The sequence below is a fragment of the Puma concolor genome, chromosome B1 (genome assembly GCF_028749965.1).
Source record: "Puma concolor isolate L17-30 chromosome B1, mPumCon1.1.hap2, whole genome shotgun sequence".
NCBI classification, from domain to species: Eukaryota; Metazoa; Chordata; class Mammalia; order Carnivora; family Felidae; genus Puma; species Puma concolor.
Window position 1 is genome coordinate 193,909,008 of NC_141670.1, and position 23,523 is coordinate 193,932,530.

The following is a 23,523-nucleotide window of genomic DNA, read 5'->3' on the forward strand; positions in this document are numbered from 1 at the left end:
TACAAATTTCCTTTAAAGGGGTTGACTCTTTTATTACTTGTTTAGCGGTAACGTCACGTTTCTACTAACAAAAACTCCTTTAGGATTTGGGTATTTTTTATAATGGAACTCTAATTGTACAAATAAAAATTATAAGTATTGCTCTGCAAGCATCTGTCAGAGGAATAGCAACATCATGAGAATATTTTTACAAATACTGAGTTAGGATTTTATGTTCTTGGAAGGTCTGCCTGTTGAGGCCACCGTATGATTGACACATTGTCCTACCAGGACTGTAGCGTTTGCTTTGATAAGGAGTAACTACTACATCTCACAGACTTAAAAAGAGTCATAAGCAGTGATGTTACCTAAGCAAGGAGTATAATAAAGGAGTGGACCCTTCCCTTCCATAGCTGTGTGAGAGTCTCTCATGCATCAGTTTACCATCGTTTCATTCCATCCATCCAGGAGACTACACAGAAACAGAGAGGACTATGTGGAAAGAAGTGCTGAGTTTGCAGATGGTTTGCTCTCAAAAGCTTTGAAAGACATTCAGTCTGGAGCACTGGACATAAATAAAGCAGGCATACTTTATGGCATACCTCAAAAAACTTTACTTCTCCACTTAGAAGCCTTACCAGCAGGGAAGCCTGCATCTTTTAAAAACAAAACTCGAGATTTCAATGATAGTTACTCATATAAAGACAGTAAAGAAACTTGTGCAGTGCTGCAAAAGGTAGCCTTGTGGGCAAGAGCTCAAGCAGAGCGCACAGAAAAAAGTAAACTCAATCTACTTGAAACCTCAGAATTAAAATTCCCAACAGCTTCCAGTTACCTCCATCAGTTAACTCTACAGAAAATGGTTACTCAATTTAAAGAAAAAAATGAAAGTCTACAATATGAAACTTCACATCCTACTGTACAGTTAAAAATTCCTCAGCTCCGAGTAAGTTCTGTTTCAAAACCACAACCTGATGGTCCTGGTCTGCTGGATGTTATGTATCAAGTTTCCAAAACCTCTCCTCCAGTCCTAGAAGGATCAGCTCTCCAAAAACTGAAAAATATACTCCCTAAACAGAACAAAGTAGAATGTTCTGGGCCTGTAACTCACTCAAGTGTTGACTCTTATTTTCTACATGGGGACCTCTCTCCTTTGTGTCTTAATTCTAAAAATGGAACAGTTGATGGAACCTCTGAAAATACTGAAGATGGATTGGATCGAAAAGATAATAAGCAGCCCAGGAAAAAACGTGGCCGTTATCGCCAATATGATCATGAAATAATGGAAGAGGCTATTGCAATGGTAATGAGCGGAAAGATGAGTGTTTCCAAAGCACAAGGAATTTATGGGGTACCTCACAGCACTTTAGAATACAAGGTAAAAGAAAGATCTGGAACACTGAAGACTCCTCCGAAGAAGAAACTCCGATTACCAGACACTGGGTTATATAATATGACAGATTCAGGGACTGGCAGCTGCAAAAACAGCAAGCCTGTGTAGATTACTTGTTAGGAAGATGTTTGTGTGTGTGTGTGTGTGTGTGTGTGTGTGTGTGTGTGTGTGTGTGTGTGTGTGTGTTTGCGTGTGAGTATGTGCACAGGTGTGTATTTGTGTGTCTGTATACACACATGTGGGAATTACAGATGCTCACTCTGACAGGAGACATGAAATTTTACAGTTCAAAAACCACTTACATGCCTTTTGAAAAAAAGTTTTATTCAGGGTTTTCACTGTGGACAGAATTATATAGTTGCTTACTTAATTCTGATAGTTTGTATTTAATCCTTGTATAAATAGGTGGAAAAGATTCAGGTTTTCTTTAGTAGTCAATAGCATAAAGCGTTGTGGGAAAACAAGTAATTGTCGAGTGAAACATTTTTATTGGTGAAAGACCACTCCAGCCATTCAGTTGAACCATCTTATAATGGAAATATGATATTAATAGTTCGTAAACATTTTTACATAATATACTTACGGCTATTGTAAGTATATCAGACAACCAATCAGAGTTTAAATAGACAGCTATCTCCATACTAAGAAAAATTAATATATACAGTATTACACTACAGTGTATTCTATGAAATATGAAATGCACTCAAGTGCATCCACCAGGAATAGAAAAGAAAACCTTAAATGATATGTATAATGAAATTTAATATTTATCATTTAATAGTTGATTTGCAGGAAGTTGGGGTTTATAAGGTATATACTTTTTAAGAAAACTGACACATAGTTAACCCCAGCAGCTATAGAATCCTTTAATATAAGATGGAATACTAAGAACAAAAAGTAATTTAAATTTAATTATTAAAATAATTTAATTTTGTTTTTCATTTGAAAAATAAGCTAATGTGTAAGGTTAGAAAAGAAAGTTGGAATGCAACTTAGAGCATGTTTATAATGTGCACAGAAAAAGCTTGAGAATGATAATTTTGGTTTAAATGTGCTGGTTAGTTGATGTTATGACTACTTTAAATTTTAAGGATTGTGACACACTCCTACTATTGAAAAACCTCAGTGTAACTTTAATATATTTGCTGCTGTGACATTTCAAAACATTTTCAGTTTATCAAAATGAATTACAGATTTCATTTTGGTGGGCGATACATTATCATTTTGCTAATAACCAAATTTGCAGTTTGTTCAGGGTCTTGAATAGATTTACAGATATTTAACACTGAAGCTGTTTTGAACTTTCAGTAATGTAAACTCTACTAATTGGGTAGTTAGAAGCTGGGCAGTGCATTTTAACTTTTACAGACTCATAAGAGAGACCAATAATTTTTATATAGCAGTTTTAAAATGTGGTTCAGAGTATCCATGTTGGATTTATGGAGTATGCAGTGGTAAAATGTTATAAAGCATGTGCCTCCATATAAAGAATGAGGATTTGCTTCATATATTCAGAATTCTCCGAGTGCCCCTTTCTCTGTTAAAATTCAGGTTCTGATCATTTTTCTAAGCCAATTTTCCTAAGTCCAAAAGGAATACTTAAAGCTGAATTTAAAAAATAAGTGCACCTTGTCAAATACTTGTGTTTTTACACTTGTGTTTGTGTGTAACTAATAATCTCATATACATGTAATACTAAAGAGATTTTCAGCTATTACATTTAAAAACTGCTTACATATGTTTAAAGAAACTGAAGAGTGGGAAGCTACACAACCAAGTAGTTATTTGGTCTCTTAGAGCTACACTGAACCCTCTTCAGCTTAATGTTACCTGCATACTAGGGTATGAATCCTCTTGCTCTGTTTTTGTTTTTTTTTTTTTTTTTCCAAGTAAGTATACATAACGGATTGCAAAACAGCAGATGTCAGGGTCATCTTTCTTTTTAAAGAATTAAGCCATATTTTGTGAGGGCCAGAACTTGGATTATTTAATATATTTCCCCTCCCCCCCCCATTGAAAAACACAGTTAAAAGATAAAGTAAATGTTTCAACACAATTTTATTGACCTCTTTATACAGAATTTTACTTGCAAAATTTGGGGGCCTGAATGCATTACATAATATTTATATTGAGCTTTTTTATTCCTCACACTATATTTACATTAATAAATTGATTGAGAAGTTTATAGAAAAGGGATACTTACAGAACACTTTTATATCATTTAAAAGATGACCTGACCAAAAACTTTACAGGATTCATAAAATCAGGGATCATTTTGCTATTGACTTCACAGTGATCAGTAGTTTTATAGGTAATATTATAGTTAATTTGCAGCATTTAGTATTTGTATTATTTATTTTTGGTCAGAAATAGTAAATTAAATATTTTTTGATAGTTTATAGGTAATGATCAACCCATAACTTTTAAAAGAAACAAAATGTTTCTAATTATTGAGTTAACTTTTGATTATACAAACTAGGAAAGGCAGGGAAATTTATGGGTTCCCCTTCTCCCCAATGATTCTATTAAGATGTTCTTTATGTTAAACTTTCAAAGTACTTTATAAATTTAGTTACCAGTTACTACTTATTAATTGACAGTTTTATGAAAAATCCAGTTTCAGCAGACTTTTAATGAAGGTGAAAGCAACCCTTATATGCTTTCTACTTATTTGAATGTTCCTCAAGTATTTTATATTTAAAAAAAAAAAAAAAAGAAGGAAAAGAAAAAACAGTGCCTCTGTTTTTAGAAAACTACTGCTCAGTAAAGTTGTTTAAACCATTTCTGGTAGCTAACGACAATTTTATATTAAATTGTATACTAACTTTAGTGAGACTGATTTTTTTAGTTGTTTACAGTACAAATACTTGTATTTGTTTTTTAATTGCAGTATTTCCATTGTCGCAGTAATTTAGTAAAACTCTGTGGCTGCCTTGATTTTGACAGATTTTGTTAATATAAACTGATTGTTAGGCAATTAGTTATATTTATGCATAAATCAATTGCACTATAATTCATGAATTATTTATTACAATATTTTCTAATGAATTCATGTATCTGTCTTGTGTTGTAAATGTACTGTAATTCTGTTCCTACTTTGTGTTGTTATATATCTAAATCTGATTGTATGAATCTTAATTGTTCAGTTAACGTGTTTCTAGGTTGTAATTTGTAGTAAAGCACTTCAATGCTTTTGCACTTAAATTTACAACACTGTTGGTGTGTGATTGATTTACTCATTCAGTAAAAGAAAAGAAAAGAAAGAAAAGAAAAAAACTGACTACACTGACTTTTTTGATTCACTATAGGAATGAATTTTATTTTTATTAATGTGAGAAATTGACTTTCTCCAAAGAACTATTTCAACAACAAAATTTGCAATGGGCAAAACTGATAGTAACATACAAAAAATGGGCAGGGTGTTTTGGTTTGTAAATCTAACAGGAAAAGGTTAGAAAAAATTTTAACATTAAAAACAAGGGAGCTGTGAAAGATATGATTATGGTACCTTTACATATAATCACTTGAGAATAGAGTCTAGTTTGGAGATTTATGTGTATTCAACTATTATTTATTCATATTAGATTGTTCTTTGAGTCTCTAAACTGCAAGAAAGATGGAAAAGAAAAAATTTGGAGCCAAATAAAAGTATTATGGAATTTTATAGTTTGAGAATTTAGTTCTCTAATATCTGATATGTGTGTATCAGATATAATCTAATACTTGAATATCCAGTTAGTAACTTTATGAAGTTATTCTTCATATACCATTAGATGGAAATTACTGACCACTGTGGTATTTTGGAATTTCCATTATTGGAAGTAATAAACTGAAAAAATAAAAATAAAAGTAATAAACTGAATAAGAAATCTTTTTAAAGTTTAGACTTTCTTGAAATCTCAGAAGAGATGTAAAAATCTTGTGGTTTTCAGAATAGTTAACACGTCATTAGTTTTAATTATTTCTACTTCTATACTTGACTTACTAACAGATAAAACATTTAAGCATTGAGGAAGTGTTATGAAAGCATATTAATCTTTAAAATATGGTGCAATGTATTTTTCTAAGAAACATAAAATCTCTTTAATTATTTAGTAACAGGTATGTTTAATAGCCCATAGCATAACTTTAAAGAAACTGTTGAAGTGCATCTATCAGAACGTTTTTGGGTTTTCTTTTGCTTATATGAAAATTACAATTTTTACTTTGCTGGAAAAGAGAATAATATCACATATCTTCATATTTGATAGTTAACATTTCCTAATGTCCTTGTTCTCCATATATTTTTTGAATTACCTAATAGTGAATCTTGAGAATCAGTTCCATCATTTACTCCCAAACGTAATAAAATTTACAAATATATATATATATATATATATACATATTTGTTTTCCAGAAAGGAAAGGATATTGGGGTCATGTCTGTGGACTTAAAACATTTTATTATCAATGTCACATCTTTTCTCACGAAACTTTTCTCAAGAAACTGCTTTTTGTCAAACCACATGTTAGTTTTGGTGAAATACTGGTTGAATCTAGTAGAGTTATCATTTTTCTAGAAAACTTCTGATCTAGTGTTCAAAATTTACTTTGGTGTTTTTGCTTCTTAAATAACGTAATATTTTTTAAATGTAGATGAAATATTGCATCTTTATCTGTGATACAAGCCAGTTTTAATGAGCAAAATAAATTTAATTTCATTTTTCATTTTAAAATTCCTTTAATTTTAATATATATGAATATAATAACCCTTTATTTAAACAAAATACAGTCTTCTGTAGCACTTCATAATCAGTATATCCTAATTCCAGCCCTAAATAAAATTCCTACAAACTAGGAACTACTAACAATAATAGCAAAAATAAGAAATCATGAATGGGAGGCTATTTTCATGTACAGAGTTTGGTGATATGTTTAATTTAAAAAGATACTTTTCTGAAACAGAATTCTTTTAATACATTTTATTCTTCTTGCTGCTGGTATTGGATTAAAAAATTTTTTGTAGACTTCTGCCTTGGTTGCTAAGTAATCCTGAGTCTTAGTTAAAATTAGATGTATATTAGTTTCTTCAGTGGGACATTTTCCAGCATTTGAAATTAGATAATTAGGTAAGTAATGCCTTTAGTCTTCATGTAATTACTTTAGTATTTAAAATCAATTCAAAATAGATTTTATTTTTAAATAGCTTAAATTTTTTTTATTATTAGGTTAAATGCCTGCAGCTTAATCTTAGAAAAGATACTGTTATTTATATGAAATCCAAATTCTTTAATTTTCCTTGTAAGTATGCAAAGATTTCTTTTATTAATAATTTTATTTCACTACCTTGAAAAAATATTTTAAAGTTTTCTCCTACATCTTATTTTTCTTATTTGCACTAAATCAGATTGATAATTATCAAAATAACTTCTAAAATGTCTACTTTATAAAAATGTAACTCCTTCTGAAGCACTTTCATTAAATATTCTTAGTACATCCAAAGCACTAAACATTAGCAATCTGTAAATATAATCATATCTTTAATCAGATTTTGTATCCTAAAACTAGGGCTTTCTTTTGACTATTATACTTGCCATAGGAAATTAATTATCATCAGTGCTTCATTATATTTTTGCTGAATGATAATCAAGATGTCATTGTTGCAGCTCTATAGGAGTTAGAAGTCCCACAATACCAAAATTTCTTTTGTTCAAACTCTGTTAAAATTATAACTCCTTATAATACTGGTATTTTTGCTGTAATTCATTTTTTGTTTGATTTTTATTTTTAGTTCAACTGTTGATGCAAAATCAGAGGAAGCTACTAAAATGGAAAAAGGAAAATCAGCATTAAGCAAAGTTTTGGAATCTTTGTGCATACATCACCAGCAACAAGTTTTGGCCATGTTGAAATTTCTAGTCCAAGAGCAAAATGCTGCTTCTCTTTGCTATTGTAATACATCATATACTGTGTCTTCAGAATCTCAAAAGCCCCTAATTGAAGATGATTTACATGGTCTATTCTGTAGTTGTGAATATAGGCTGGCAGAAAGAGGGTGTTTACAAAATGAAAGACAAAGCCCTGGTGTTGTGCCTCTGCCAGTCTGTATTAAAGATTTACATTGTTTATCTTGCCAAACTATAACTATTGAACACATTATGACAGTAGTGAATAGAGGAATTGCAAACAGTTATAATTCTCACAGGTGCTGTTCTGGACTATTACCAAACATTCACTCTACAAAATCAACCTTTCACACTCCTCTTTCATCAAGGGACATATGTGATGTTTCAGTCAGTCTTAAGGATGTTTGTAGATCTCGAAGTCCATCACCCCCACCATTATCACCTGTACAGACGGAAGGATTTGAAAAATTAAAAGATGTTGTCTCAGAGCTCTCAGCCTTAGAAAATAACAGACTTGAAATAAACATTAACCAGCCTCCCTCTCTCACACCAGCAGAAATAAACAGTGACAAGACTGATCACGAAGGTAAAATACATAAAACTAAAAAATTCAGCAACTCGGATTCTTTGCTCCTGGAAGGCAGTGGTAATTGTACTACAAATCAGGAAAAAGGTGAAACTACTGTAATTTTTCAAGATTTAATGGATCGTATTAATGAAAAATTAAAATCAATAGAAACTACAGATATGGGAAACCTTGTAAAATTATCTAGCAGTGATTGTAATACAGATAATGATTTAAAATTAAGAGATTTAATAGCTTCTCTCTTGCATAATGCCAAGGCCAGTGATTACAGTTTTATGGAATTGCTGAGTCAACATGATAAAAAGGTAGAGAATAAAATTATTCAGACAAGATTTCGAAAGCGTCAAGAAACTTTACTTTCAGTGCACAACTCTCCTGATTCACCCACGTTTAGAAGGCAGTCTTTGCAAATAAAAAGAGAACTTGCCAGTCTTGATGAAAATTTTGCAAGAAAAAGATACACTGAAAAAAATTCAAGGAAGTTGACACGCAACGATGAGATATTTTCAATGGACAGAGAGGAATTCTGTCATTGCCAAGGGTCTTTACAAAATTCTAAAAGCTTGCAAGAAAATAATCATGCAGAAACATTTTCACCAGATTGTGCATTGCAGTCATTGCAACTACCTCTTCATAGTTTAGAAACTAACTTAGCTTTTGATGCATTTTCAGAAAGCTTTAAGACAACTTCCCCTGGGAAAATGAGCATAACAAAATTACAGGAGAAATCTGCAGCTGGAAAAAGACTTTTGCAAAATCACAGGAAGAATCCAAAACTGGAGAATACCAAAACTCCTTTGAAAAGTGATGTTCCTGGACTTTTGAGCAGAACTAAACGACATATTGTGCCCCCAGGATGGTATTCTATATATGTAACAAATAATTATGTTTTCAAAAAATCCCCTAAGGCCAAAAAAATTTCTGATTCTGCAAAAAAAAAAGATCCAGTGAAAAATACTCAAATTGAAAGCTCACACAATATAGATCTAAACAAAATTGCAATGAATTCCAATTTACAAGTTGTTGTGGAACGTTTGGAAGATACAATAAATATGGCCAAAAAGTCTTGGAATAATCACTCATTATCTGAAGGATGTAAGACATCCAAGAAATTGATAGAAATTCATGGTAAAGATCAAGATGCAGGAAGAAACATGACTCTAACTGTAAGCAGAATGACATGCAAAGAGCAGAGTTTATCAAAATCTGTGGTAGCAGCCAGTAATATCAAAAGCAGTCATACACCTACAATAGATTTGAATAGCAAAAGACTTGATAATCCAGAAAATTCATCTATTTTAGATACGAGTAGCTTGATTTCCAGTGTTCAAAATGTGCCAACAAAATACGAGACCATTGAAAGCTCTTTTTCCAGCTATTCTAGTCCTATCAAACTCATGTTTTTATCTGAGGTTAAAAGCAGTGAAGGAGTCAAATATACTTTAACTTCAGTCGGTACTTCCAAGTCAAATGCTGATCTTCCTTCTGAAAAATATCCAAGTCATGATGCAATTGAAAAACAACCAGAAACAAATGAGGATATCCCAGATGCTAACTTTGAAAATTATAGTTCTAATCGTAATGGTAGTGACACTCTTCAGGTAGAACTAAACAAATTTAATTGTGCAAAAGAAACTACAGAATCCCCTGCAATGTTTATAGATGATGTGAACAGTGATAAGCCACAAGACAAACCTAAGGAAAATCCAAGCAATGATACTGATTCATCTTTTAAACGAAAACCAGGTAGACCTAAAAAGATAGGTCCCCAGGTTGTGAAACAAATTAAGCGGCCAATTGGAAGACCACCAAAACCTAAAACCGATCAAACAGACATCACCATTTGTCAAAATGAATCATCTAGTACTGGAAAGAAAAGTCCAGAATCCCTCCTATCAGAAGTGAAAGAAGGTATCTATAAAAAGAGTATTACCGTAACTGTTATTTATGGAAGATCAAGAAGAACTAAAAGGCATGTTTCTGAAGGAACTGTAAACATAAGCAATGTTATATCTTTCAGCAATAATGCTGATTTTCCAACTGAATGTAATAGTCTCAGAAATATTAGAGAATACAAAATTGACTCAGGTGAAAGAAGTGCTATTTCAACTTTGACTACTGAAAGTGAGATCTTGGGGTCTGGCTTTGAATATATTAGGCCCATCAAGAACAAGTCTGTGATACCTCAACCTTCCAAGAACATTATCCGACCAAATCAGAAGCCTTTTGCAGTAATTAGGAAGCCTGGTAGACCTGCAAAAGTGAAAATCTCTGGCATATCTGTGACTATTAATAGAGTTTCACCTCAGGAGAGAGAAGTAAGTATTAGCAGCTGTTTGCCTCCTTTAGAACAAGAAAATATATTAGAGAAAAATCTGGCTGAAGAAAAGTATGATCACCAATGCAATAAGATGGACACAAGGCACACTGAAGCTGACATATTTAAGAATGGATCAAAAAGTATGGTTGCTGCTATACCTTTGAGACATTCTATTAGGGATAGAAAGCCATCTCTCCATCTCGTACATCCATTAGCATCTTCCAGCTCACTTATTTATAGAAATACTCTGCTCCGTAAATCATATAAACTCCATTTGCAGAAAGGTAAAAGTGAGAAGGAAAAACATAGGCAGTCAAGGATAAAAGTAGCTTCAAAAGGTACCCCTGGACTTAGAAATTCAAAGAATGCAAAAATGTGTTTGGAAGATAACAAATTAATACCCATTTCTGAAGTATCCTTGGACCCTATAATTTCATCAAACCCTTTGCTCAGGTGGTGGGCTGCTTCTACTTCAAATGATTCCTTATTAGAGGAATTAAACAATAGATTTGAGCAAATAACAAATGCTTGGGTGCAAGTGAGTGGAGATGAAGCTGAAAACTGTGTTCATAAAAAAAGAGAACGCATTGAAAGTGATAATTTCAAAATAGCAAACCCTTTGGAAACCTGTCTTTTAGAACTTGAAGTTTCACCTGTAAAAATGCTTTTTCGGAAAAAGTATGATTTGAATGAACTCTGTATCTGGTTTATGCAAACAACAGAAACACAGTCTCTTTCACTAGTTAGAAAAGCAAATGCTCGAAACCCTTTGGAAGTAATAAATACCAGAGGAATTAAATTAGGGACCAAATATTCTCATTTTAATACTAGCCCCTTCAGAAAGCACCTTAAAAAATTTGCACTGTCTTCTCCTTCAAAATCAGCAGGGAAGTTGCATATACTACATAAAATAGTTAGCTCTCCACTGTTAAATGTGAGAAGTAATTTAACATTAGCTAGATTAAAAAGAACTGAGTTTAAGAGGTTGCAGCACAAAAGGTGGAAAAGAGAGGGAAAGCCGCACAACCATGGAACAGTTGATTGGATCTCTAAAAGAAGGAACTTAAGATTTTTCTGCCAGAATCAATTTTTAAAAAAGACTGAGGGGAGAACAAATGCTGACATCCCACTCCAAGGAAAAAACACAATAGATAATCAGTTTATTTTGCCACCTGAGATCAGAGATGACTCTTTGCAACAGAAGGTGGCAATGTCTGACTTGAAAACACATGCTAATTTAGAGAATAATTTTAAGACAGAAGCAAAGGAGAATGGAACAAATTACAGCCAAAAAGGTTTTGAAAAGGGATCAAGACTAGGAAATGTATGTCCACATAATTGGAGGTCAAAAACCTTAAAAGATTGTAGAATATTTTTGAGGAAGATCAACTATCTTGAACACAGAAATACTTTTAAGCTAAATACAATCATTTACTCTCCTGAATCTATTGGCAGTGGAACTAATCATCAGACTCACATAGAATCAAAGCGCTTTACGTTAAGATCCCATTCTGCTAGGCAAAATTCTTTTAAAAAGCAATCTAAAGAAATAGAAAATGCTAAAACAAATAGTCCTTCAACCGATAAATTTCCTGGCCAACTTGACAATAGTAGATTAAATAAATGTGTTAACTGTGACAAGAATCCTGATAGTTCTGATGTTCTTAGCAAATTGAACAAAAGAAAAAGACCGCCATGGAAGACCACAGAAATGTCAACAAAAAGACATAAACGACAGTCTTGCAACAGTGGACAAATGGCAAACTATTATTCAAAATCCCAACTAGGTAAGTTTTTCTCTACTTAATTTTAAAGTTTCATTGTAGGTGCCTTGAGTAAAGTATGAGATAATGGGTAGAAAAGGAACAGCTGATTTAGTTTCAATTTATTTCCAAAATATTTGGACGACCTAATTTCTTGGCACCTAGTATGAAACTCAATGAAATTAGGTTCTACTAAATGTACCTGTGCGCTTCCCTACATCTTAATGAGTCCAAGATTTTAAACAAATTAAAATATATTTAGTAGAGCCATAGCTTCTAAACAAATCATTAATTTACAAGTTATATTATCTGTTTTTGTATTTGATCTAATATAAAATATAGAAAACAGTTTGAATGGTAAATGTGCCTAAGGAGCTATCTAAAAATTAACTGCTACACTACAGGATAATATATATTTATTGTCTTGATAAATTAATAACTTTGAGACCATGTGGAAAGAAGTAAAGACTATCTCATTGCTAAATTGATGAGGTCTGTAACATATATAATAATTATGGGATATCAGTTGCACTTTCACCATTAAGTTGTTACACCCTTTGGTACTGATTCAGGAACCATTTTAAGACTCCGCATATTTAAATAGAGTCAAAGAACAAGATATTTTCTTCAGTAAATAAGCAAACTTGTTGAATAGTTTTTTTCATAGTAGACATTGAACTAGATTCTATGGATATAAAGATGAGATTTCTTTCCAGAAATAATCTATAGCCTAGCAAGGGAGAAAGTCATATGCAGGTAATTTTAAGGTAATGCTAAATTTAGAATGCAAACGGAAATTACTTTAGTAAGTAATTATGTGCTTTACTTACTATGCAGGCCTGACATTGGTGCCTTGAGGAGACTGTTACCCTTAGAACCTAGCAAAGCAGGATTATGAGCACCATAATTGCCAATGTAGCCATTTCCATCTCTGCTTGATAGGTGCTAGACAGTTCAGGATGTGAAAGAGTGCCAGGTTACATTTGTAAATTTAAGGAAATTTTATCAAATGGTTGCATTATTACATTGTATATTTTAGGGGCCTTTTTGAGGGGCTTATGGAGATATTGGTGGCTTTATTTTTGTCACCTTTTTAAAACATTTTTAAAAGCTAAAAAACCACTATCGAGTCTTATATTAAGATATTAAAAGCAATAATTAAACTCAAGTTTTAATAAGTAGATGATTATAATGACCCCCAAAATTTGATTAATTGAATGAATTTAAAATACCTATTCCATAATATTTAACATGCATTAAATAAAAATTTTAACTTTGCAACATGCAACGATTAAAGCTTTATTATTGGGCAAATTAGAGTCTCCATTATGAAAGATGAATCAAATCTAAAAATAATGTCCTTTGTTTCTTGTCCTCAGGATAACTAAAAACAACATAACAAATAGTATGTCAGGAAAAGAGGGAAGAAGCCTGATAGTGATTTTTTAAAAAAACTTACAATTCACCTAAAACCATACACACATATTTTTAAAAGACTGTCGTGAATGCAGTATAAAGTGCAGTGTTTCATTCTTAATTCTTTATATCATTCTCATTTCATGTCGTTAGAGTTTACCAAAGACAGTTTGCATTAACTCATTTTACAACAGAACCGTATTTTGTACTTTTAGCTTCTTAACCATTGTATCTTCCTAAGTTATAAACATAAAGTTTATTTTAATGATTATCTCAGTAAATATGAGATCACCCAAGAAAAATAAGATGGAAGATGCCTAAATATTACTTTCCAAATTAATCTCAAAATTCTTCTGTTAAATTTTAAAAATTTTAGTATCATATGTTAAGAGTTGTTTTTCACCTTTTCTCATTTTTAAAATTACTGGTACGATTTCTTGTTCTGCTTAAAATTTTATTTATCTTCTACTGATAACTTTCCTTCTTTATTTTTTAACATTCTTTTTTTTTTTAATCAACAAGGACATTATTTTTACAGAGTTGTATTTATAGCAATATTTGTTATATTTATCTGATTTTAAAATGTTTCTTAAGGTGTTATTTTTTTCTCATTATTCTTGGTATTCCATACTTCTTAATGCCTTTTTGGAAATGACACAAATTCATTATTAGTTTTATATGTGTTTTTCTTCTTCATAGAATAATTAGTGATTGGAGATTTGAGAGAGTCTTAATTAACAACAAGGAGTTCTCTAGGAAAATTCATAAGGCAATGTATATAATGAATTATGGAATATTTCTATTGATGAAAAGTTTTGTTTCTACCATAAGTGTCTTGTTTTTGTACATTTCAAAATTACTGTCCAGATAAAAGTTTAATACATAGGAATTTTAGAATTTATACTTCACTACATTTGTTTTGCTATGTATCAATTGTAGACATGGAAAGCAAAGAAGTGCAATTCTGTCCTATTCTTAGTTCAGTAAATACTTAATGAATGCCTACAATATGCTCTTAGACACCATAGGAAGTTCAGAAAGTTCCCTTTCCATCTAAATAAGAAAACAAGACTTGTATGTATGTACTCAACAAAGAGTATATCTTATGTTTTAAGTGGGATATTATATTACTACTAATTAAAGGGATAGAATGGTTAAAGTCATGGTTTGTGTTCTCATGGAGTTTATCATTTTCATGGGGGACAGTGAATAGGCAATTACAGTAGAAGGTGGAGTGCTGTGACTGGGGAGAGAGATAGCTTATAGAAATACATAGGACAGAAGTTGAACCCATGTTTAGAAAATTAGGCAAGGACTCTTACAAAGTCACATCCAGGCTGAGATTTGAAGGCTGCCAAAGTATTAGCAGTCAGGAGAGGAGTTTTTCTGGTAGAGCAAACTGCATGTGGAAAAGTTGGGTGACAGAGCAGGCTAGTAGAACACTGAGTAATTTAATTCATAAAGCTGAGGCATAAAAAAAGAATGAAGAATAGGGCAGGGCATGGATGGAAAAATGGCAAAAAATAAAGCTACTGAAGGAAGCATAGCCCAAATTGTGGGGCCAACATCAGTTAACGAAAAAAATGTTTCAAACCCTAACAGTGGCAGTAATAGAGGAGAATAGAATAGATATATTTGACAGAGGTCTCTGAAATAGTATCAGTATGTCTAAGAGAGTAGAGGAATAAAGGGTAATGTCCAGGTTTGAGTTTGAACATGTAGATAATAGATGATAGTAACATTCACTGAGATATAAGAGAACATTCAGAGTGTGCAGTTTTAGACATAAGGAATTTAAGTAGTATGTCCAAGAGAGATGTTTAGGAAGTAATCACAGTAGACCCTTGGACAATGCAGGGGTTAGGGGTACTGATTCTCTGTGCATTAGAAATCTGCATGTAACTTTTGACTCCCCAAAACCTTAACTACCAATATCCTGTTGACCTGAAGCCTTCCTGATAACATGAAGAGTCAATTGACACATATTTTTCTCTTATAGGTATTATATACAGTATTATTATAAGAAAGTAAGCTAGAGAAAAGAAAATTTTATTAAGAAAATCATAAGGAAGAGAAAATGCATTTACAATAATGTATATATCTTTATGGGAAAAAAATCTGCATGTAAGTGAACCCATGCAGTTTAAACCTGTGTTGTTAAAGGGTCAACTGTGGTTAATATGGGAAAGAGGTCTGAGCTAGAGATAAAGATTTTGGAGTCCAATAATAACTGAAGTCATGAGAGTGGAATAGATTATTCAGCGTAAAATGGGAAGAGCCTAGGATCTGATCCCCAAATACACAGAGAAAAAAGAAAAAAAGATATACACAGAAGGAGACTGATGAGGCTAGTCAGAAAGTAAGAGGAAAGGCAAGAGAGTGTGATAGAAAGGAAATGTGTTTTAAGAAGGGATAAAACAAGTGTAAATTGTTGATGAGAGGCCAGTTAAGCCTTGAAACATTTCCATTTAAGGTAGCACAAAGGTTGTTGTAATGATTTTAGTTTTGGCAGGGAAATGCAGTGAGAATCTTATGATTGAGTTAATGCAGGAAGAGGAAGTGAAGAAAATTAACACAGAAAACTGTAAGTGGCTATGACTGGAGAGGAGATAGGGAGATAGCGAGAGGAAGCTCTAATGAAGACTGGTTTTAAAAAAATTTAGATGCCAATGGGAAGAAGCCAGTAGAAAATGAAAGGTTGAAGATACAAACATGAGATGGCAAGCAGTGGAAATGGAGTGAAGCGCCAGAGTTGATTATTGGACATTATGGGCCATCATTAGATAGATGGATTTTGGCCAGAAGAGTCATTTCTCTCTTAAAACATGAGAATAGTGGGAACAACTTATGGGGATGTAAAGCAGTTTACAAATTCATGGGCAGAATATTGAGGCTATTAGATCTATTTTCAGTGAGTCCAGACATAATTTAAGGGTAATATGATGGGCATTGTACAAAGTAGGTAACATTTGAAATTTATCTCAAGAAATAACAGGATTTGACAGCTTTGTGACTTTTATCTCAGCTGCCGGAACGTAAGCTTGGACAAAGGTGGGCCCTTAGATTCAGTTGGGTCAATCGGATTCACCAGTAAACAAAGAAATCAAGCCTAGAATTCATTCTGTGAATAGTGATGAGAAACTATATGATCAAAGTATAATTCTAATTCTAGAGGGTCTTTTCTGATAATAGCACACAGTATAAATTTGAGGGGGGGAGGATAAAATGGGGTGTGTGAAAGGCTAGCTGTAAGAGATGATTTTTGAGGTGATTATGGCCTAAAATGGAGTGTGGCTATTGAAAATATTAAGAACTTTTGAATATCAGTGTCTTTTGAGTTACCAAGTAAATATGTGCCTTTCCTAATTGACAAATATCTGGATGTAAATAACCTTACTTTGGACACATTTAAGGAAATTTTCAGACTAGAATAACTTATGTGGGCTTGAGGTTGCTATACTCAGTGTATCATCTAAAACATCAAATTTTGCTGTAAAAATTCAGAATTCAAATTGATACTTTGAATTAGATTGAGATGACCTACAACAGCTCAGTTTGTCAGCGTCTCCTGTTTTGTCATCTGTCCTCAAAAATGACAAAATACACATTTTCCCATTCAGCATTCTGGTTTTCACACAGGTATATAACTGATGGGTGATTTTTAACTAACAGTATACTCCTTTAGCTACCTGAAACTGAAGCCAACCATGCATTCTCCTCTGGTCCTGGTCATGAATGGTTTACCACATTTTTTGCGTCCTAACTCAAAATGTCCTTTTAGATTTGTATGGTTGAGGCATACCTTGGCACAGAATAGCCTAAACATTTTCACAAAAAATCTAGAGTTAGCATTTCTTCATGTGCTATTATTCAGCTTCATAATTATCATTTAATGGAAGAACTGTGAAGCACAGGTAGATGATTTTCTAAAGTTCATTTTGATAAACATTTCTAGATGACTCACTGTCACCTTAATCTAGTTTGCTACACAAGCATTCCAGATACAGAGTCCAAGATGCCGTAGTCCTGCATCTGTGGTCCTGGTTCTGTGGTCCAATAGCTTTGGGAAATGCTGAGTTCTCTTTCCTGTGCCTATTGAATCACAGCGCCCCATTGAATGTTAAACTGCATTCTTCACACTTTATATATCACAACTTTTTATATCCTGCAGTTTGGGAAACATAATTGGAAAACACTGCTCTATATAGTTTCCTGAGTAAGGAGAAGAGTTTTAGGTTTTGAAGAGTTTCTAACTCTTGCTGTAATACTTTATTAAAAAATATAGAACAGTGACTTAGATAATCCCGTCTTGATGTTTTTTCTTAGAATTTTTCTTGGATATTTTATATCCTGTTGCTTTGTCAACCATTACTTAGTTTTTCACAGTATTCTTCACTAATTATCCTGCATCTTTCATGGAAAAACCATTCAGTTTATTCAACAAATTAGATACTTTTTCTTTTGATCTGTTAGGCATTGTGTTAGATATCAGAGCTACAAAGGAACTCAGGGAACTTATTTTTTAAAAAAAGTCAAATTATTTTTACTTTGGCAACATAGTATAATTTGAAGAAAGATAATTTGGTTGATCTCTATTACTAGTTGGTATGGAGTATAGAAGTATTTTCAAACATAAGATTATCTAAATCAGGGAGTCTGGCCCATGGCCCATTTGTAAGTAAGTTTTATTGTAACACTGCCATGTTCATTCACTTATATATTGTCTACTGGTGTTTGTGCCACACAAGCTTAACCGAGTAATTGTGTAAAGCCCATAAAACTTCAACTGCTGATTACGTGGCCCTTGGTGGAAAAGTTTGCTGACCCGTTTATATCAGTAGAATTTAGTATGTGGCTAGAAAAAGTCATTGGATTTTTAAAAGTAGATTAAAGTTATTATATCCAGTTTATTTCCAACACCCCATCCTCTCCCTCCTCCTGCACAATACACTTCTGACTTGTAGTTGTTTTGTTTTGCTTTATCTCTATGGGACAAGACCTATCTTTATCCAGCAGAGTGGTGCTGGGGGAGCCATAGTGGCAGTTTTATTCTGTTTTTGTAAATCTTTATTCTCTCCCCGCAGCCTCCAGACCTGCTTTGTCTATCTGAGGTAAGTGCAAGGGTCACCTTCCCTCTCTTCCTTTACTAGTGGCTGCCACCTGTTAAAGTGATTTCAGTGCTTTATACCTTAAATTCCTTCCTCAAGTGTTCTCTTTCCCCCTTCTCTACCCTGGTTTTCTTCTTTATTTCTTCACTTAGGAATTTGGAATTCTTAGTTCAGCTCCCCTAGCTTCCATTCCCCCGCCCCACCTCATTTTTCCTAGGCAGTAAACACTTTTCTTTGTAGAGGAGCTGAGCATTCTGTGATTATAATGCTAACTCTATTGAATTCACCTATTGTTTAATTATGGGAGGGGAGTCAGAGTAGGTATCTGAATGTTTCATCCTGTCAGTTTTTTTCTTGATTGTTTTTGTTTAATTTAAATAAGACCTTGGCTTATTTTTCCTACCCCACCCCCATTCCAATTCCAGGCAATCTGGAAAATTCATTTACTTGCTACTTTGTTTCTCTATATAGAAACAGAGAAAACTGGATAGACCCCATTAATTTATTCTTCAAAAAATATCTCCTATGTGCCAGGCAATATGCTAGGCTATATGTAGGATAAAATGGGAGACAAAACCAGGTATTGTTCTGTCCTCATGGTTCAAGTTTATTAGGAGAGGCAGACATTGAGTAAATAGTTACACAAATCTTACAAGTTCATAACTGTAGGTGGTACTAAAGAATTCTTTTTGGGTACTGTAAGAATTCCTTCTCCCTATAAGGAGAAGACTTCTCTAAGGAAATTGACCATTGAACTGAGCTGTGAAGAGTGAGTAGGAATTAACTAGGCCAAGTAGCAGACAACTGGGCAGGGAGGGGAGAGGACTGACTTTCAGGAAGAGTTGCATGTGGAAAAAGTACAGCACAGTGTTCTTTGCAGGTAAGGCAATGACTGTGTGTCTTGGGTCAAAAGAGAAAGGAGGAGCGTGGTGTCAGATGTAAAGATTGAGGAGTAGGTGAAGGATAGACCATGTAGGTTCTCATAAGTCATGTTTGTGTGTTTCCAATAGCTTCCCATTGCTCTTAAAGTAGAGATTGAAATTGGGAGTGGATGGGGACGGTATATGACATCATCAGATTCTCCTTCCTAAAGGATCTGACTGCCTTGTGAAACATGAATGGTAGAGGGCATAAATGAAGGCGTAGACCATCATGGTGGTCCTAATGAGAACTGTGCTACTTGAAAACAATGCTTTACAAACTTTAGTGTGCATGAGAATCACCAGGAGGGCTTATTGAAAAAGAAATTGTTAGGCTCCAAGCACTTTCTGTTTCAATAGGTTATGTAGTGGGGCCCAAGTGATGCTTATTTTGCTGACCCAAGGACCACACTTTGAGAACCATTGGTATAGAGTGTAGAGTGTTGTGGTGGAAAGAAGATTAATTCCTTACTAATATGATCATTGTGTTATAAATTACCCTCTAAATACCACTTTAGCTATATTCCACAAAGTTTGCTCTGCTGTATTTTCATTTCCATTAAATTAGAAATATTTTCTAATTTCCCTTGTAGTTTTTTATTTAACCCATGGATTACTTAGAGATGTATTGTTCAGTTTTCAAATATTTAGGGATTTTCCAGATTCCTTTCTCTTACTGATTTCTAATTTGATTCTGCTATGCTTATAAAATATACTTTGTATGATTTTAATTCTTTTGAATTTATTGAGATTTGTTTTATGGTCCAGAGTCTATCCAGATCTACTTTAATAACTGTTCTCTGTGTTCTTGAAAATAATGTTCATTCTGCTGCTGCTGGGTGGAGTGTTCCTTTAAGCAAGTTGATAGTGCTGTTCAACTCTTTTACATCCTTCCTGAGTTTGTCTACTTATATTTATTCTTGAGAGAAACATTTTGAAATCTGCAGCTATGATTCTAGATTTTCCTATTTATCCTTTTAGTTCTATCAGGTTTTGCATCATGTATTTTGAAGCTCTGTTATTAGGTGCATATACATTTGGAATTTTTATGTACTTTTGATGTATTTACTCCTTTTTCATATGAAACTAACCTCTTCATCTCTGGAAGTATTCCTTGGTCTGAAATTTTTTTTTTCTGATAGTTATTCCATCCTACTTTTCCCTAGTTTTAACATGGTATATCTTTTCCCACACTTTTATTTCTAACCTATATGTGTCTATATTAAAAGTGAGTTTCGGGGCGCCTGGGTGGCGCAGTCGGTTAAGCGTCCGACTTCAGCCAGGTCACGATCTCGCGGTCCGTGAGTTCGAGCCCCGCGTCGGGCTCTGGGCTGATGGCTCAGAGCCTGGAGCCTGTTTCCGATTCTGTGTCTCCCTCTCTCTCTGCCCCTCCCCCGTTCGTGCTCTGTCTCTCTCTGTCCCAAAAATAAATAAACGTTGAAAAAAAAAAAAAAATTTAAAAAAGTGAGTTTCTTTGAGGCAGCATACACTTGAGGCTTGCTTTCTCATTCAGTCTGACAATCTCTGCCTTTTAATATACCATTTTCCATTTCATGTGACTTTTGATGTGGTTGTTTGAGTCAGCCAACTTTATTTTTTTAATTGAGGTATAATTGACATACAACATATTAGTTTCAGGTGTACAACATAATGATATATATTTGTATATATTGTGAAGTGATCACCAAATAAGTCTAGCTAATATTTGTCACCATAGTTACAATTTTTTTCTTGTGATGAAAACTTTTACAATCTGTTAGCAACTTTCAAATATGCAATACAGTATTATTATATACTCAGCCACCATGTATACATTACATCCCCATGACTTATTTGTATTATAACTAGAAGTTTGACTCACTTAACCCATTTTGCTCTCACCTCTGGCATCCACCAGTCTGCTTTCTGTATCTGCGAGCTTGGTTGATTTTGGTTTTTGTTATTTTAGATTCTACATATAAGTGAAATCTGATATTTGTCTTTCTCTGACTTAATTCACATACGATAATGCCCTCAATGTCCATCCATGTTGTTGCAAATGGCAAGATTTCCTTACTTTTTGGATAATATTCCAGTGTGTGTGTGTGTGTGTGTGTGTGTGTGTGTGTGTGTGTGTGTATGAGAGAGAGAGAGAGAGAGAGAGAGAGAGAGGGGATTCTCTTTATCCATTCATCCATTGATAGACACTTAAGTTGTTTCCACATCTTGGTTATTATAAATAATATTGCAATGAACATGATGAGGAGTACATATATCTTTTCAAGTTATTTTCATTTTTTGGATAAATATCCAGAAATGGAATTGTGGATCATATGGTAGTACTATTCTTAATTTTTTGAGGAACATCCATACTGTTTTCTATATTGGGTATGTGAATTTACATTCCCACTAATAGTACACAGGTTTGCCTTTTCTCCACATCTTCACCAATACTTGCTATTTCTTGTCTTTTTGATAATAGCCCAACTTTCTATTTTCTGTTTGTCCAATCTATTATTTAGTTCCTTTTTCTCTTTTCTTGCCTTCTTTTAGACAAGTTGAATATATTTTATTATTCTATTTAATCTCTTAGTTTTTAAGTAGTACTTGCTGTCAAGTTTACCCTATATATCATTAACTTACTATAAACTACCTTCAGATAATGTTATATTACTTCATGTATAATCTTAAGAACTTTACAGTACATGTGCCTTTCCTCCCTCCAAGCCTTTGTGCTATTATTATTGTCATATGTTGTGCTTCCATAAATGTTATAATCCTTCCAATATATTGTTATTATTTTTCCTCCGTACAGTTATTCAAAGAGGTTTTCAAAATAGGAAAAGTATTTTCTCCGTGAATTTTCCATTTCTGGTGCTTTTCATTCTTTTGTACAAATCCAGGTTTCTATGTGATGTCATTTTACTTCTGCCTGAAAACTTCCTTTAGCAATTCTTGTTGTGTGGGTTTGCTGTTTAATAATTCACTCAGCCCTGCCTTTTTATGTCTGAAAAAGTCTTCATTTCACTTTTGTTTTGAAAGATATTTTTGCTGAATATGAAATTCAAATGTGACCGTATACTTTTTAGTACTTTGAAGATGTTGCTCCACCGTCATTTAGTTTGCATTGTTTCTGAAGAGAAGTCTGCTGTCATTCTTATATTTGCTACTCTATTGTTTTTTCCTCTAGTTCTTTGTAAGATTTTATCACTGGTTATCAGCAGGTTGATTATAAATGGGTTTGGCTTTGTTGCCTTTATGTTTTTTCTACCTGGAGTTTTTTTTAACTACTTGGATATGGGAGTTTAGTTTTTATCATATTTGGAAATATTTCAGCCATACTTTCTTCAAGTATGTTCCTATCCCTCTTGTCTCTACTCTCCTTTTGGGATTCCAATCACATGTATTTTGTTACATAGATCACTGATACCTACTCATTTTTGTTAATTTTTTTAAGTTTATTTATTTATTTTGAGAGCGAGAGCATGCAGGAAGGGCAGAGAGAGGGAGAGAGATAAAGAGAATCCCAACCTGCACTGTCAGCACAGAGCCTAATTCAGAGCTCAAGCTCACAAACCATGAGATCATGACCTGAGCCAAAACCAAGAGACAGACATTCAATCGACTGAGCCACCCAGGTACCCCTTTGTTCATTTTTTTTATGTTTCATTTTGGATTATGCTATTTCTATGTTTTTAAGTTTGATAACCTTTTCTTTGGGTTGTCTAATCTGCTGTTAATAACACCCAGGATATTTTCATTTCAGAAATTATATTTTCATCTCCAGAAGTTTAAATTTAGTCTTCTTTGTATCTACTATATTTCCCCTCATGCTCATGCTTTCCTCAGCTTCTTGACTATAATGGAGTATATTTTAAATATCTGCATGAACATCCTTGTGTGCTAATTTTATAATCTGTATTATTTATCAGTTCCTACTGATTGATTTTTCTCCTCATTTTGGATATTTTCCTGTTTTGTACATGCCTGGTAATTTTGGATTGGATGCTAGACATCGTCGGTTTTACATTGTGTGCTGGGGTCGTTTGTTTTTACAGTGCCTTCAATGTTTTGGGGCTCTGTTCTGAGACACCACGAACTTATTAAGAAAAATCTTTATCCTTTCAAATCTTGCTTTTGGGCATTGATAGGCAGCCTATAGTCTAGGACAGTGG

At 33.3% G+C, this 23,523-nt stretch overlaps 1 protein-coding gene across 12 annotated transcripts in view; it reads left to right on the forward strand.

The window, feature by feature from the left end:
- The window catches only part of LCORL (ligand dependent nuclear receptor corepressor like), a 165,282-nt gene that overhangs the window by 132,413 nt on the left and 9,346 nt on the right, over nucleotides 1-23,523 (forward strand). For 4 of the 12 annotated variants that reach the window (XM_086705366.1, XM_086705367.1, XM_086705363.1 and 1 more), the window contains exons 7-8: nucleotides 7,142-11,949; nucleotides 18,426-18,452. The exons of 1 other annotated variant lie outside the window; for it this stretch is intronic. In XM_086705366.1, coding sequence (XP_086561492.1) covers nucleotides 7,142-11,949; nucleotides 18,426-18,451 — 4,834 coding nt within the window. In that variant the 3' untranslated portion in view covers nucleotide 18,452. Of the gene's footprint in view, nucleotides 1-447; nucleotides 4,584-5,814; nucleotides 6,652-7,141; nucleotides 11,950-18,425; nucleotides 20,601-23,523 lie in introns of those variants that run through there. 7 more of the 12 variants (XM_025921846.2, XM_086705370.1, XM_086705369.1 and 4 more) reach the window with 6 other exon arrangements.